Genomic DNA, 17,471 nt, shown 5'->3' with positions numbered 1-17,471 from the left:
GCTAAGTTTATGATGGTGAATTACACAACTAGTCACCTGCTAAAAAAGAGCAACAACAGTAGTATCAACAGGCAAAACAAACCTAACTTGAAGCTGTGATGAGCCAAATCTTCTCATCTGAGGAATTGTATCTGTTTAACCTCTGTTGAAAAAAAGGAAGCCTCTAAAACAAAACACCAAAACAAAAATATGGGAACTACAAAATGTCGAATGTGTAGTTCATAAAGTGGAGATTTGGCGGGAAGCAAGATGAATTTGCTATGTTGTTAAAGAATTGAAAGAGTAAAAAAGTCTTTAAAGGTTATATAAGTGCATGTTTTAGTATAGTTTCATTGCTGCTTTGTGCTTCTTGAAAAGTAGAGGAAGTCTTGTTTGTATCTTGAGAACTCCCAATTTGATGATTGTACTCACCTTTGGGTTCTTCTCCAAGTACAGTCTACAGACATTCTTGCCGTAAGGTACGGCTTCCAGCAATGGATAACGACACTGCAGAGAAACCAAGAGCCATGCGCAAGTGGCCACATATTTCGATAAAGTTACCTATTGAAAATGCTCATCTTGAACATAAAACTAAAATCTCTACGATTGATGCTTGATTTTATCCACCTTCAAAAACTGTGTTCATTATAAAGTTGTCTCATTAGTAGTCATGAAAACAGTTATGATCGGGTGAGCATGTGACAGTTAATTACTAGTCCATCGGTATTTTATTGTATAGTAAAACAGCTACAAAGTGGCTTACACATTTAATATAAAGTACTGCCTGGAGATTTTTTTTTTTTGGGCTAGAGATGATTGGAGCCGATAATGTGTTGTGATGATGGTATAATACTAGATCAAAGAAATGTTATAAGTGTTCAACTAAGTCTCCCTTTGCCCTCAAACTCAAACTCAAAATAAAATGTTTATATATTATTTTTCTCCAGTATTATCAACCATATTGGTTATGTGCCACCTGCCTGAGGACAGGTCGCCTACTTAAAAGCTATTGTCTCAGCTGCGTGAAGCTCACTGTTGTGAAGCCCCAATGGGAAGCTGTTGGGATTCTTTTGAAAATGATCATTGGATCTGGTCTGTTTTCTTTTCCCAAGGCAGAGGCAAACTTCACAAAACTAGATTTTATGAGACTAGTATCTACTAATCCTGTGGTTGTTAGTCAAGGCAGAAACAGCTATGACTATATTTCTGGACAGAATAGTGTGTAATTCTCACACTGCCATAACTGCTCCATTGCTGGAGAGACGCCGTTCCTTTGGTTGAGTCATCAACTCTTGAAAGATCCCAGATTTCGGTAGAATTCAGTTTCAACCTGCCTGCACCGATAATTCAACACTTTTCACAAATACTAACACATTCTAACAGACAGCAAAACTAACCAGCCTCCAGAAATAACAAACACTATGCGCCCTGTAAGTGCTGAACCTAAAATAAGACCCCAATGTTGTTTCTTCAGACTGCCACTACTGCCTGTGTGCAGTCATCACACTGCCCAATATTACTCTCAAGCAAGAGCTGAGGTTGTCCTTTCCTCTAAGCTAGAAGGGGTGGCCATAATGTTGAGCACAATGGCCATTACTTTTGAAACGCTTGGCTAGGAGGGAACAAAGAACGGCTCCCAACATAGTAGCCCCCAGCACTAATCCAATGAATCATTTGCTTGAAAAGAGTAAGACATGAGATGGCGGAAGCATTCAGTCTTCCACCTTGGGCATGTGAGACGGGGCAACTTATTTCAGTATAAGACACCTACAGGGCATTTTATTAAAGCAGCAGTACTACCAAAATGAATGTCATTGTTGACATAAAAACATAACATGTACATCTCTCTCTAATTACAAAATTCAGGAGAAATTTACATTTTCCTGGTTAGATATAATTTTTCCGAGTCCCAGTCACAAGTTGTAAAGACCGTGATTACTCTACCATACAACAGCCATTGCCCTAGCTGATTAACCCAACATTAACTAAGCAGCAAGGCGAGACACCTTAAAAGTTGATATTTTAAACAATATCAGGGACATACTGAAAAAAATCCTTCACTTTGATGCTAAAATATTGTTTACTTATAGAAAAGGGCCAGTATTCAGCTGAAAATCAATTTTGCATATATTAGGATCCAGCAACGGATAAATAGTGCCAAAACAGACACACTTGTGGTCTGTTGATGTTTGTAGCACTGCTGCTTTAAGCAATAATGACCTACGGGGAGGGCATTCTTTGGCAAAAAATACCTTACAGTGTGAAACTGAAAATGCCTGGATCCAAGGTCATTATTGCCAATCTAAACCATTAAAAATTAGCAAGGTAATTTAAAGCAGAAGAAAGTTTTAAAATAAATGACTAGCAGTTTAAAACTGAGTTGGCTTGGATACCTCTTTCCTGGCAGGTAATGCACTCTGCACTCAGGTCACTTGGGGGCATCTGGTCTATCAGCATGCGAGATTCCACTCTCGTATCAACTACATGGGATTGAGCAGAGGAGCCTATGAACTGGAACAGACCGAAAGGAGTGGAGAACATCCGTCAAGTATTTTGCATATTTTAAATGAGAAAATCATATCCCCTACCCTAAGCAACATTGTAGTTGTAGCTGCCCTGAGCCTGGAGCCAGTGCTTTTACTGACCTCTCTCAATGTTGCGTTCTCCGTCTGCAGATTACGGCTTTGCATCTCCACCTACTGGTGTTGCGCAGACCACGTTTGTGGGCATCATGATCTCTCGGGGAGCTGGAGCCACCATCTCCTTCATGTACTCGTACATCCTGCTCACGATGTGCCGGAACCTCATCACCTTCTTGCGTGAGACCTTCTTGAACCGATACATCCCTTTCGATGCAGCAGTGGACTTCCATCGCTGGATTGCCATGGCTGCTGTTGTCTTTTCAAGTAAGTTATGAGTGTGTGCATGATTTCCTCCCTGTGACATCAAAATGTTTCAACCAAATTAAATTAACACTTATATTTTCCCCTACAGTGAGGATTTCGGGAGCATTAATTTTGCTCACTAAATAATAGTTTATTTTTCAAGTTCATTTCATCCATTTAATAAACTGCCTTTTAGGACAAATGTGGTGAGAGTTGTATTGACAGCTTCAATATATCGGCTGATTCCCAAACTTCAGAATCGCATTTTCCGGTTACAGAGCCCTGATATATTTATATTTCATGATGCTGCTTTGCATGCAAACACTTTCTTCCTCATAAAAGTTAACACAGCAATCAAGTATAGTTTCCAAGTATAGGAATGTCTTGGAAAAATAATTCATCCTGGACTTCATGGCAGCCTCAAGTCTGTAACCTCTTGCATGTTCACAGAACTTAGAGAAATGACTCAGAAAGGTTTGCATGGCTGCGAAACACTACATTCTATGTTTCTGCTACAAGACAATTTACAATAGGCAATTACAACAAAAGTTTTAAGGAGTATGTTTACTTTCTTTATTGTTGTTAAATTACTTTATAAAGACTAATTTTGCCTGCAAAACAGAGCACAGATTTTAATAAAGCGGTGAAACGAGTGTCAGTGTAGAGTTTACAAGATTAGTTAATGTGTGAGTAATGATGAAGATGGCAGCCTCCAGTAAAGCCAGCACTTGCAAGTCATCCCTGGTCAAAACCAGAAGTCTTGTGTCAGAACCAGAATCTCCTCCTAAATAAGATAATTGAGCCCAAGCTGTGCTTTCAAAACTGTGTTTATGCTAAGTTGCTCCTCTTCAAGGGAGATCTGGAACCAGTACATCTTTATAATAATAAATATTTGTCTCAAGATCCACTTAGGATATATGAGGTTTGCATCTCTTGTATCTCTTTATCAGTGAGTCCTTAGATAGATTCAGAAGTGAGAATGGGAACATACAGGACGATCTTTGTATCTCTTAGGGTGCCCCCTCAAATCTAATATCAATCTAAAATGGTGACATTTTCTAGTTTGTTCTTATTCCCATTCCTCGCCATCACTGTTGAAAGAAATAAAGGTGCTGATATATTTTATTGTCTACACTTGATTTTGGCTGAATTGATCACAGTCTGAAGCTGGCACCGTTTAGCCCTGGCAGAGAATCCTAAAGGACCTTCCAAATGACCTATGTAAATTCAATTTTAATGTTTAACAGCAAATATTAATGAAAATAACTGAGAAAAACGCGCCAGTTGCTGCTGAGTTGGAAGAACAAGTAACATTTGACAAATTAAACTAGATTAGTAATGTTTAGTAGCATTTTATTCCTCCTGTTCTCAATTATCAATATCTCATTAACATGATTGCACAACTGAATATCGACACCAACAATATTGTTCCATACTAATATCGAGGACAGAAGATAAGGGACAAAATATAGAAAGATAAAGGCATATAGGGAAGTATAGATTTACTATTCCTAAGTCCATACCTACGTACAGCATAGGTACATATATGTGGTGTTAGGTGTGGAAACTCTAGACTTACTTACCTGTCAATATTTCATATTCTTTATTCTTGCCTCAATAGTCCGTCCCATTGATATCGTTGAGACAATCTGGGGGCACACCATTAAAATATTGTCCAGCAATTTGTCGTTCTTCAATTCAGTTTGAGATTAGATTGTAAGTGTGATCATAGGAAAGGACATTAGATGCCGCATTACATTGTCAATAAATTCAGAGACAATCACTGTTATATAACTTGTTTATTTGCTGTTTCGCTGTCACATATTAATGGGTATAGCTGTACAAACACTTTTCTTGTCTTGGGTCCTGCAGTTCTTCACACGGCAGGCCACGTGGTCAATGTATACATTTTCTCGGTCAGCCCTTTGAGCCTCCTGTCATGCATGTTCGCCAACGTTTTCACCAACGATGGGTAAGAGTTAACACTTTTCAATGGATTCATAATGTGCTAGAAGTGGGTGGGATTTTGGGGCCCTAAGCTTATTGTTTGGACGTGCAAAAGGCCACAACATGGGGATGTCACTGTGAAATAGCACTTGCTTTGTTTACAATTCTGCTACAAACACTCTTATCTAGTGTTTTAAGTGGTGTACGATTGGATCCTCTAAGAAAAATGTTGTATTTTGAAATATTAGCTCTCTCCCTCAACTAGGAGCTTACTTCATTATCGGGCTCTACACCCAGACATTGTTCCTGCCGGCATGGGCTCAACGATGCTAGTAGGAGCATTTATTTTACTGTCTCAATCTAGTGATTTTTATGGAACCAACATTGCCTGGGAGAAAACATTCAATAATTTATTCCATTCTGCTTTTCTCAATAAAAAATAAAAAAAAAACTTTACAAATGCATAGAAAGTGAAATTATTATCCTGATGCCCTATCTAGTCAATTTGTTTCAGCCTTCTTTCATGCCCATAGGGTCACGAGGTCTTCATCAAGACAGTACCATTTTTTTATGAGATCCAAACATACAACACTTAAAAACCACCAAATAGGAGTGTTCATAGATTAGTATACTGTTGGTGTGGTAATTATTGCTAAGGAGCGATGCATTGGTAGGCTTTTTCATTCTCTCCCTCTCTCCTTCCCTTGTATGGATACAAGCCATCTGTACCTTGATTTGTAGCATTGTAGCGTAGAAAAGACAAATTCCTGAAAATGGAAGCCCAACTCTACCTGCATTGCTCCTTTTCCTATAAACCTTGAAATTTCTGTTTTTGACTTTGGGAGATGGACTATGGAGGTCAAACAGGGTTGACTTTAGCGCTGGTGGCGCCCAGTGCGACAATATTTGTTAGTTTCCCCCAATGACCTCCTTCTCAACTGATTCCCTCACTACCACCCTATAACAGGGACCCTCAAGTCTCCATAACAACTTTCTCGCTCATGTTTTATAGCGCCTCTCATACTAGTGTAAGGTGTCAGAGCACTTTACATCATATACACATTACACAGAGACCATGAATCATAAGTGTGTAAATCAGTGTATAGTTAATGTTACATCAGACAGAGGACTACAAGGTGTAGGAGTCACAAGTCATCCCTACTGGAAGACAGTATAGTTTAAGAGTGCTTGGCCTGGAGAAGCGCAAAATCAGAATTTAAAACATAAACACCATGGTTGGGGGTTGGCGTTACTAAAAAAAATGATTTCTACCCAAGTGAACCCTTTATGCAACATCAGAATAATGAAAGACTGGGGGTAAAATCATAATGCTCTAATCTATACCATACAATTTGCATACAGCTCTTTGATGATAGTTAATAGCTCACTGTTCTATATTAGATTTAAACTTACAAAACTGAAAGTAATAGAAAGGTGTCTCTGACAGAAGCAGCAACTTACTGACCTATTTAAGTTATATGCACTTTGTGATTGGCATGGTACACGTGCTTTGCAGCAGGCATTTTAACCTCTTGCACTACTTTATGATGAGTCAAAACTTCTACTAGACAAAACTCTGATCTCTCTGCAGCAGGTCCATCAATCTCCAGAGTTATCATGATATTTTCATGGTTGCCTGAAAATTTCTGGAGGCAAGGAACGCGGCTGCAGATGCTTTAAAAACAATGTAGTACTTGAAAACACGGCACCCCCCAAAGTCAGCGCCGCTGCTCTGGCACCAATCGCACCGCCCTAGAGCCAGCCCTGAGTGCAAATGTACACTCATATGCCAGTCCCTCCAGTACCAAGTGTGGCCGTCACTGGTAACAGTGGTGGGCCGTTGCGGGGCAGGTGGGGAATCAAATAGACAGACAATGAGATAGAGAAAGTAAAATGAAAAATAAGTAAAAACACATACCGTGCGCTCGTGTCATCACAGAGTAAGTGGTTATTATTTGTGTTTTAAATGTAGCTTTCCCTATCCCGTTCTCTGTCCATTTGCCTCCCCACCCACCGCACCCCCACTTTCCCCAGCCTTTTTACCTGTGCCAGCCGCGCCTGCCCATTACTATTTCTAAGTTGGACCATACCCTTGTAGTACTTACACCTGCTCACAGTCCCCGCCCCTTACAGTCAATGCCCATTGGATATTTGCCATTGTCCCTTTTTTCCCTTTACTCCACTGATCAATATATTCACATTATTCAACCTTTACATGAGATGGTTGTTGGAAAGTGGTTCATTAGCAGTGACTTACCACTAGTAATAAGGCCAAAACACAATAAAAGGTTCAGACAAGGTCTCAATAAATTATTCCTTTGCTCAACACTTGGTAGGTTGCAACGAGCAGACAGGCGCAATTTAGGAGAAAGGTGTGTAAAGCATTTAAAAACACCAATGGATTAAAAATAAGTAAAATATAACACACAATAAAAATCCAACTCTGATTTATAAAAATAGGTGATATTTTTACAAACAAATAGACACAATACGACAAACATCCAATTCAGGGTACCAGAGCTATGAATTTTTAAAGATTAAATGTAAAACTAGCACTTAGAAGCAAATAGCGCTCAAAGGGTTAAAAAAGGTTGTGCTGGAACGGGTCAAAGTCAAGAGTTCTTTACACTTACTTCCAGGATGCAGGAAAGTGGTCCACAGCCCCAGCCAAGGGTGCAGCCAAGGGTTCAGATGCTCTGCCTCTTGGGGTCTGTGACTACAACTCCCACAATGCACCTGGTCAGCTAATAGAGGTTTTTCCAAAAGCTATTCTAAACTTCTGTAACTTCTTTCCAGCAGGTCTTCTTGAACGTTCAAAATATCCACAACACCAATTCAGAGGTCTAGGAACTCTGAGATGGCCTTTGGGATGTTGGGACTACAATTCCCACAGTGCACCTGGGCAAATCTTTAAAAGTCCACTGTACTCAGTCCAGGATGGGGACTTCTTGTTGGAGATGATGCAATTGGGCTCTATTAACCTTGTAGCTTTCAGAGAGTTCACCCCTTAATCATTCTTGAAGTAAGGCAGAGTGCTTAGGACTGTAGTTCCAGAATGTGCAGCAGGTGCAGTCCTTCAGAGTGCAGACGTTTGGGATGCAGATTAGGTTTCCATTGGGGCAGTTCCTCTTCTGCTTGTAGCCTCAGGCAGTAGATCTGAGGATCTATGTCGCTCTCACATATTTGTTCACAGTTTCTAAGCATCAAGCGGGAGGCACCCCTGAACACTTGGATGCAGGGTGCCACCCAGGTTCATGACCAGTTTCTCAAAAGTGTGGCATATTCTTGTCCCAGAAAGCACTATTCCCTCAAAAATCTAACATGGAGATTTCTTCTCCTTTGAGGTTAGATAGGCTAAGCCAACCCACTGGTGTGGCTACGGTACACCAACACACCCCTTCCATCCCCCTGACTAATCTAATTACTGAGGCTCCTGTTGAGCTAAGGTTGCAGGAAGTGGGGGTCAGCCTATGCTGGTCTCAAACTGCCATTCTCCCTTTGAAGACCAGTTCTGCTCCCCCACTGTCTTCCTGCCATTTGGCTTCTGCAGCTAAAGTTCTCCACCCACAGGAAGTCCATTGTTTACTCTGACAGGATACTTTACACCTCATCAAGCAGCTCTGGCTCAGCCTGGGAAAGGCTGGCCAATCAGGAGAAGGCATCTGTAATGCTGGATTGTGGCTCACTGAAATAACTTATTTTCTGTGATAGCGATTATAAAACAGTGGCAAGTTGTTGTATTTATCATCAATATCATTTTAAGTCCTTGAATTACATTTGTAGGTCCTTCCTATCAATATAAAATACTTAAATAAAACATTCCAATGTTAGGCTATTGAGCTAATTATCTACAATGGGGAACCACGAAATTGGCAGTTTTCCCATCACCAGGGCTTATAAACATATTTTACAGTGTCCCTGCTTATAGTTATAAAGCACCCTACCCCTTGGGCACCTAGGGAAGACCATAGGGGTGACTTATAGGTAATAAATAAGGAAAAGTAATACCTTGGAAGTAACTTTAATTCCAAAGTCGAATTTGCATATAATTACAATTTAAAAGCAGCCTGCAAGACAGGGCTGGATTTTAAAAGGGTAGCAGACAACACAGCAGCCCTATTATATAATAGGGATTTATAGGTAGTTTGAATCCCCCTTGCCTTGTTCAAAGAGAGGGGTCTTTAGTTTGCCATTCTTGCTCCCTCTTGCAACAGCACTAACCTAGAACGTTACTCACAGACAATAAATATAGTCACAATATGGCTTCCAACATATAACCTCATTATTTAACTAATTCTTTAGTATACATTTTGTCATTGTCTCCTAATTTTATGTTGGTGTTTTGTATTGATTTCTTCTTGAATATTAGGGAAATTTGGCCCACAACATTATGATTTAAAGTCTAATTTCTGGAAGAGCTGTTAAGAGGAGTTACAGGATCCACTGTAACTGGATCCGTGGACAAAGCAGGAAATTACCAGGAGCACTGTGAACAGTACTTCTGATTCTCCCGTAATTCCTAATTTCTCAGGGTATCCTCACAGTACGCCACTTTATCCCTAGTAATTCCTGTTCCTGTAATTTCTGTTAATGTTGGTAGAAATAATTCTAGGTTGGGGAAATGGGACAATAAGTAGGCCCAATGACAGGGAACCCATAAGGACACATTTAATCTTCACATATGACCTCGCCCAGTGGGGCAAACCTGCAACATCTTCATTGTATTTGCTATCATTTGCATCCTAAAATGTGCTTAACCACCAACTTGAGTTTATTAGGGGAATCCTGATTAGTGGATCAATGACTTTGCCTTCAGTAGTATTGCAATTGATAACAAAGATGCAACACAGCCCCAGGAGTGCTATAATTCAATACACAAGGTGCATGACGTCTCTGAGGAGCTATGGAAGAAATGACTAAGCCTTCTTTCTTTGCAGGTCTGACCAACCTCAGAAGTACTACTGGTGGTTCTTTGAGACTGTTCCTGGTAAGTCAAATGACCTAGCTATACAAGCATTACAAGTAACTTTAAATGGAAGTAAAAGTTATGATTTTATGAAGTGAGCATATTTGTAGAGTGTATAAACCACCAGTAGGGCAAGTGGCAGAAAAATTAGCGACCATCAGAGAATTACATTTTTTGATGAGATTCGCAGAGTCCATGGTAAATTCAGCTTTGAAGGAAACATCATTAAGGTTCCCTTGATCATTGATGTACCATAGCTTATACAAATGGTTTACTTATGAATTACATAGAAGGTTACTATCAGTGTACCAAACAATATTATTTAGAATAAGGCATTTTCAATTTCAGCATTTAGCATAGAACACACCTACTTAACAACTGCAAAAACAAAAGTTAAATGTGTTGAGCAGGGTTTTTTCCCCCCTCCCATTGGAAATGTTGCTGTATTAGTTTAGGAGAAAAATATCTATTTCTTACCTAGAAGCATTTATACAAATTGTCTGATGCTTTGGCACAAATGAATAATTTCCTATTGGATATATTTGCAGTTTCTCAATCATCTAGGCTTGCAGCCTAGTTTAAAAGATGGACACTGGCAATAGGAGGTTTACTTAAATGAGATCAATCAATCAATAATGAACCTTAACCAACATTGCAATAATGTCCCTGGAGGTACCAGACTCACAGTGCTTACTAGACAAAATGGGGTCATGCTCATGAGAAATGTGAGAAAACATGATATATTTTTTAACCCTCACAGTGTCATAACCAAGCAGGATCCCTTAAAAAGAGAGATATGTGATTAATAAAATATATTACTTTAAAAAAAAAAGGAGTATCAGAATTTATTTTGGGGACATTGTGTGGTTTGGAAATGGCTGGTTTCCTTTTGAAAATTCTTACCAGTGTAAAGTTTCTGATCTCCCACATGACCTCCCACTCCAGGTCTGAAGAGACCACCCATTGCTTTGAGTCATCAGGGAGTAGTCCTGTGCTCAAAGACCTGGAGCCATAAACTCCTGAGTCAGAGACTCGGAGCTTAGATTCACCCCGGGTAGGCCTAGGGCTAGGATTTTGCCCATGAAGTACCAATCAATTGTAACACATTTATGACATTGTTGAAGTGTCACACTTGTTAATGTTTTGTTCCATTACAGGGATGACAGGCGTGCTCCTTCTCGTGGTTCTTGCCATCATGTATGTCTTTGCATCCCGCCACTTTCGGCGCATCAGTTTCCGTGGCTTCTGGCTGACCCACCACCTTTATGTTGTGCTGTATATTCTGGTAAAGTGAATGGTGCTTTCTTCATTGTCAAACTTATGTTCCTGGTTTGTAATAAAACAAATATTTGGCACAGCAGTGCTGCTCTTTGAGTGCCATCCTTGCCAATTAGGGTTGAACAATCATAGGGAAGTACATTTGTAGGTCAACCAATCCAGTTTACATGCATGGGAAGGAAGCCGGGTTTGATAAAGAACCGGAATTTCTTTTTTTTTGGAAGTCTATGTTCTTGAATGCATTGTGAAATTAAAGTGAAGTACCAGGCACCCAGCAGATAACCTTAATATCATGCAACTCTCTGCAACAATCATTCCCTCTTCTTCTGTCTACCAGATATGTTACATGGAGATGTATTAACTGGATGTGTGTTGTAACCTGCAGTCTGCTGTTTCTCGTAGACCCTCATCCATGGCAGCTATGCCCTGATCCAGCAGCCCCGCTTCTACTTGTATCTCATTGTCCCAGCATTATTGTACGTGGGTGACAAGCTGGTCAGCCTGAGCAGAAAGAAGCAAGAGATTGCTGTTGTGAAAGCAGAACTGCTGCCCTCTGGTAAGTTCACATCCTTGAGCACTGCAATGAGTCCTATGCACTCCTTGTCCAAGGAGGCCCTAAGGCTAGAGATGGATGGTATTAACATCAGCTTGGAAGGCTTAGTATGGCTTTCCAATCACGTTTCCTTGTCACTGCCAGCAGCATAAGTGATTGTATGAGGCTTTTCTGTGGAGTCGCCAACCACCTACAATGTCAGATGACACCAAATCACTCTAAGCTAGCTTTAGGGGACAGAGAACTGATGATTAAAGGGGGAAAGCAACACAATCCTTGGAAACTGGGTTATCTTGTGAGAATATGTTTGAAAAATTGGTCTAGTTGTGCAGAGCTGCATGCTATTTCAATGATGAATGCAGTGAGTTCAGAAAGGATATCAGCTTCCTCAGAATGCAATCTGTACTCAGAAGAGACAGACCACATAGCAAACCTACCACACTGGCAATGAGTAGAGCATGAACTGCTGAAGTGAGGGAGAGAAGGGAGCAGAAGTGGCAGCACAAGTACATTCATATGTTAATACCAATTTTGACCGTTAGAGGTATTTCTTACCCTTATTGTATCCCCTTGTCTGCATCCCAGGCTCATTATTATGTGGACGAAATAATTAGAGCTATGGACCAGCATTAGGCTCAATAATACTACAGAGAAAGTGTACCTTTGGTATAATTAAATGTACTTGCATAATTCTCAAATACACGACAGATTTAGGGAATATATAGGGCCAGGAGCAAAGCAAGATAAATAATTGCCAAACTGTGTGGGGTAACAAAATGGTAGACTTGATGGCAAACAAATATAGTCAAATATTTCTCTTTTGCAGACGAAAAATGCATTTTGAGAAGGCCTCTTCCTGTAAGAAAAATGTGTTTAAGAGCCAAGACAAAGGCTCATATATTTTAAACATGTTTTTTCTAAGCAGACAAACACTGGTAATCAATATACAAATGTAATATAAACAGGTGTGCATCTGTCAGGGCAGTCTACTGAGGAATCACAAGGCAGGCTGCATATTTTGTTTTAGTAAAAGTGTGTAATTGCTGGTGATGTTAATGAGTGATCTGATACCCCCATGGAGACTGTGAAAAGTTGTATTGTTGTTTGAGGGAGGTGGGAGCCCTTCTCAAGCAACAGCCACAATCCCTGTCAGGGTGAAGCACAAAAGTCACTAAATTAACCTGTGCTTAACCCTCTGGTAGCTTGGCACAAAAACAGTCAGGCTTAAGAGGCACTTTGTAAAGTATTTATGCAGAACACAAACAGTATTAGAGTGTAAGCACTACACAAGAAAATTCCAAAACCTATTTAGTAAAATAGAGATAAATGTAATAAATAAATGACTCCAACATAATAAAAATCCAATCAGGAGAATCAGAGATATGTAATTTCAAATATTTAAGATAAGAATAGTGCCTAAAAGCACAAACTGCTACTCACAAGCGTCTGGTCATGCAAGACCGGGGAAAAGTTACAAATTTAGGCTGACCGCAATGGAGTGCAGGCCGGATAAAGGGAGCAAGTTAGTACCACTGGAAAAGTTAGCTTCTAGAAGTCCAGCACTAAGAGTTCAGTTTGCAGTGGAGAAGACTGTGAGGAGCAGGGAAAGTGCAGCGGATGGTTGTCGCTTAAGCATTCCGTTGGCAGCACCGCAGGCTGCCAATGCTGTCGCGAGAAGTGTAGATCTTGCATTGCCGGTAGTCCCCAATGGTCATTGTAGCATGTGAAAGTGGGGTTTACCGAAACTTTGTGCTGGTGCTCAAAGTGGTCAGCAAGATCTTGGCCTGAACATTCGTGGTCGCAAAGAGCCCACAACTTTAGTATTTCCCCTTTTCTTCTAGGAGCTCAGCTGATGCTACATCAAGGGACAGAGGCCTGGGAGGACCCTTTTGGGGAGCAGGAACATAGTCCAGCAGAGGCCAGCAGGGCTCAGGCTGGTCCAGTTGCAGGTCCAGTGCCACAGGACAACTGAGCAGTTACAGAGAGGGCTCTGGAACATTGTGTATCCCTGTAGATCAGATCAGGAGCCCAGCTAACTAGCTCCTGGAGTCACTCAGGTAGCCTGGGATGAAAGGTGTAGTTTTGGTCTTCCTTCTCAGACAGCACGGCACACCTCGGGCAGTGGGGCAGTTGAATGGCAGGATAGGATAGGCTAGGATATGTGCTTATAGAGCGCTTGATTGCCATGGCGTCTTGGCGCTAGTGTATGTGAAAGGGAGTACAGCCTGTATTACCAGGGGGACTAGGTGGAGGTAAACAGCCATGTTTTCAAATCCTTCCTAAAGAGCTGCCGATTGGATTGAAATCTCAAGGCCACTGGCATTTTGTTCCACAGCTTTGCCGGACAGTTCAATAAAGTCCTGCCACCCCATCTTGACCGCCTAATTTTAGCAGTCTGGATAAGGCCCAAGTTTGCGGACCTAAGAGCTCGGGAAGGGGTGTAAGGTAGGAACATTTTTTGGATGTCCTCGGAGCCACCACCGTAAAGTGCCTTGTGTACCAGGCATAAGGCCTTAAATTCCACACGCTGTAGAATAGGAAGCCAGTGCAGTGACTTAATTCCTCCCGAGGTTGATTGTCCTTTAGGTATGTTTAAAAGCAGTCGTGCGACAGCAGATTGTTGGCATCTAGATAGTCAGTCAACACCTTGTTAACTGACTTCTCCAGAAATTTAGCTACTATTGGCAGGCCAGCAATTGGGAGATAATACTTAGGTTCAGTAGGGTCCAGAGTCTGCTTTTTGAGAATTAGCCTGATAGATACTCTTTTCCAGGCTACTGGATAATTACCCGATTCCAAAACTTGATTAATAAGAGGGGTAAGCTTAGAGGCCAGGTGCATAGTGGCTGGGGGGCAGGGGTCTTTGGGTGAGCCGGATTTTGTAGAGAGGAGAAGTTTTTGTACCTCATCATTTGTGAGTGTCTTGAAGCAGGATACTCTGCAGTGGGTTAACACCAGGCAATTGGTATTGATTATCCGGAGTTCCCCGAGTATCCAAGAGGTCATTATAGATCACTTGCACCTTATTCTGAAAGTATAAGGCCAATTTGTTACACATGGCTTGATCTGGTTTAAATGCATTGTCCTGCTGCGGTTTAGCCAGCAGTTTAACAGATTTTAAAAGTTCCTTAGCGAAATTTCCAGCTTCCTCAATCTTAGTTGTTAAAAATAGCTTCTTAGCGGCAATAATTGCTTCCTTATACTGTTGCAGAGCTAGATTATAGGTTGCTTTCTTTTCACTACTGTAGTCTAGTCTCCAAAGACGCTCAGCTCACCTACAGTTTACTTTTAGGCACTTAAGCTCAGGGCCATACCAAGGTGACGACGTCTTAGATCTTTTTACCATCACCAATTTTTCGGGCGTAACACAATTGACTGCTACCAGGAGCCAGTCATTAAACTGGAATGCTGCTACGTTATTGTCCTTCGCTGGCGGGGTGTGGAGGTGACCAAGGGCCGTTTCTAGGTCCTTGCCTTGAACCTTATTCCAATATCGAATTTTTACCTTGGAAGGCTTAGTTTGAGTACAGTAATTGGGCAGCATAACCTTGATGTTAAAATAGACGGCCTTATGGTCTGTCCATTGAAGAGTTGATATTTTAGTCAGATTAATATCAGAGTTGTTAGAAAAAATGCCATCCAGAGTATGGTCCGCCAGGTGGGTGGGTTCGGTTACTATATGGTTCAAGCTAAATGCTGCTAGATTGTCTAGCAGTCTAACTGTATCCGAATTGTTCATTAGTTCCAGGTGGTAATTAAAATTACCCAGAATAGTGAGGGAGTGGGAGTCTGTATAGGACTCCAGAAGCGTCAGTAATGCCTGGGTGAAGGCCGCTCTGGGCCCAGGTGGGCGATAGATGAGTAGCCCCTGAAAGGTAGAGAGGTTGTTTAATTCTCTACAAAAATGCAGCACCTCCGCTGGTGGAACTGAGATGGCTTCCACACGCACCTTCAGATGATCTCGGTGGATAATAGCTATGCCCCCCCTTTACCTTCATCCCTGTCTTGAGAGGTAACTGCATAGCTTGCTGGCAAGGCGATGTTCCAGTCTGGGCATGAGGTATTGTCCGTCCAGGTCTCTGTCAAAAAGACTATGTCAGGGTTGGAAAGCGTAATCAGGTCCTCTAGCTGGTATTTGTGTTTTACCACTGAACGAGCATTCAGCAGAAAACACTGAACATACTGCTCATGTATTGCCTTTGAGACTTTGACTAGCCCATTTGTGGTGATGTTATTAGTCATCCCCCCGTTTCTCTATCCATACAAGCAGCAGGCATCCCTGCTTCTGTAGTATCCATAGGTTCAGTTGTGTACTGTAGAGTGGGTCTGAGGATCCCATTTTATACCCGGTGCTAGGTTTGAAATTGGAGAAGCTTCTAGAGTTTTCCCGCCACAGAGATGTTTGGAATTTTCTGCCCTGTGCCCTGGCTCCACTGGGTCTGGAGTCACAAAAAGCTAGCGTGAAGTTCTTTGTGTGTGGGCTGAGGCAGCACCTTTGACGTGCAAGTGTGGTAGGTAACAGCCTCACCCCTTTCATTAAGTCAGCATGGCTATCCTGTCAAAACTCAGCCCTTCTATTGTGTGTCTTTCTGGGAGAAATACACAAAGTCTAACTCACAACTACGCCTGGTCATGTGACCCAGGAAACAGACAGTAGGCACCAAATGGGTAGGACAAGAAACTGCCCCTTTCTGAAGGTGACATTTTAATAATTGTGACTTAAAATCCGACTTTACCACTAGCGAGGATTTAAAAGTATAATTCCATAGATACCAAAAATTTATATTTCTACCTGCTCCAAAAATAGTTATCACTTATTAAATGTAATAAGGTAACCCAATATTATTCTATGGGAGAAGTAGACCTTGCAATAGTGAAAAATGAATATGAGAATTTTTCACTACCAGCACATGTAAAACCTAAAAGCAAATGTCCAACGTTTTAAAAACAAAGCATCCTGCTCAACGGGCTATTTAGGGCCTACCCTAAAGTTGACATATGTATGAAAAGGAAGTTTTGGACCTGGCTAAAGGTTTATATTGCCAGGTTGAAATGGCAATTTGGAACTGCACACAGAGGTTGCAATGGCGGGCCTGAGACATGTTTTAAAGGGCTGATGGCACAATAGGTGGTGCATCCCCGCTAGTAGCAATTCATTTACAGACCCTGGGTACATCTACTACCACTTTTCTAGGGACTTAAAAGTAAATTATATGTTCCAATCGAGTGTGAACCAATTTTACCATGTTTAAAGGAGAGAGCACAAGCACTTTAGCACTGGTTAGCAATGGTAATGTGCACAGAGTTCAAAAAGCCAAGAAAACAGGTTCAGAAAACAGGAGGTGTGAAGGTAAAACATTTTAGAGTAACTCTGCAGAGAGGGCGGGGTCCAACAGAAACGAATTATCTGTAACTGCTCTGTTCAAGCCCTCTGGTCTGCTATTGGTCAGTGAAGTATATGGCTAGATTTTAGAGGTTTTGCGAAAAACGCACTTGGACAAAAATCCTTGCTCAGGTTGGAAATTTGCAATCTCTGCATGACACTGCAGCAAGGTTCATCAGCCTGTCTCTAGTATGAGCCTCATGTCACAGTCGAAAGAAAGGAAGTGGTACTCTGTTAAGGGCATAGTTAAGAATGGCTTGAAAACACAACATTTATTTGGCCTAATGAAATTGAACTGACAATCATGTTTGGTTCCAAAACAAATATTTTTATGTACTTGCTGAGGTTGAAAATAGTCAACTATTGAATGTGTTTTTAGAGAAGAAATATACATGCTCTCAGTATTTATTATGTTTGTGTTATGAAACCTTACATGCAGGGCTTAAAGGGTGGCTTGCATGTTTATGTTTTCATGAGGGA

The 17,471-nt window shown here is 41.1% G+C and overlaps 1 protein-coding gene across 2 annotated transcripts in view; it reads left to right on the top strand.

The window, feature by feature from the left end:
- The window catches only part of LOC146860183 (dual oxidase 2-like), a 130,913-nt gene that overhangs the window by 105,423 nt on the left and 8,019 nt on the right, over nucleotides 1-17,471 (top strand). Inside the window, exons 25-30 of one of the 2 annotated variants that reach the window (XM_085644016.1) lie at nucleotides 2,387-2,527; nucleotides 2,655-2,885; nucleotides 4,737-4,836; nucleotides 9,749-9,798; nucleotides 10,935-11,062; nucleotides 11,458-11,611. In XM_085644016.1, coding sequence (XP_085500142.1) covers nucleotides 2,387-2,527; nucleotides 2,655-2,885; nucleotides 4,737-4,836; nucleotides 9,749-9,798; nucleotides 10,935-11,062; nucleotides 11,458-11,611 — 804 coding nt within the window. The remainder of the gene's footprint in view (nucleotides 1-2,386; nucleotides 2,528-2,654; nucleotides 2,886-4,736; nucleotides 4,837-9,748; nucleotides 9,799-10,934; nucleotides 11,063-11,457; nucleotides 11,612-17,471) is intronic. The other variant, XM_085644018.1, reaches the window with a different exon arrangement.

This window comes from Triturus cristatus, chromosome 3_1, assembly GCF_964204655.1.
Source record: "Triturus cristatus chromosome 3_1, aTriCri1.1, whole genome shotgun sequence".
Classification (NCBI taxonomy): domain Eukaryota; kingdom Metazoa; phylum Chordata; class Amphibia; order Caudata; family Salamandridae; genus Triturus; species Triturus cristatus.
This window is presented reverse-complemented; position numbering and strand designations above follow the sequence as displayed.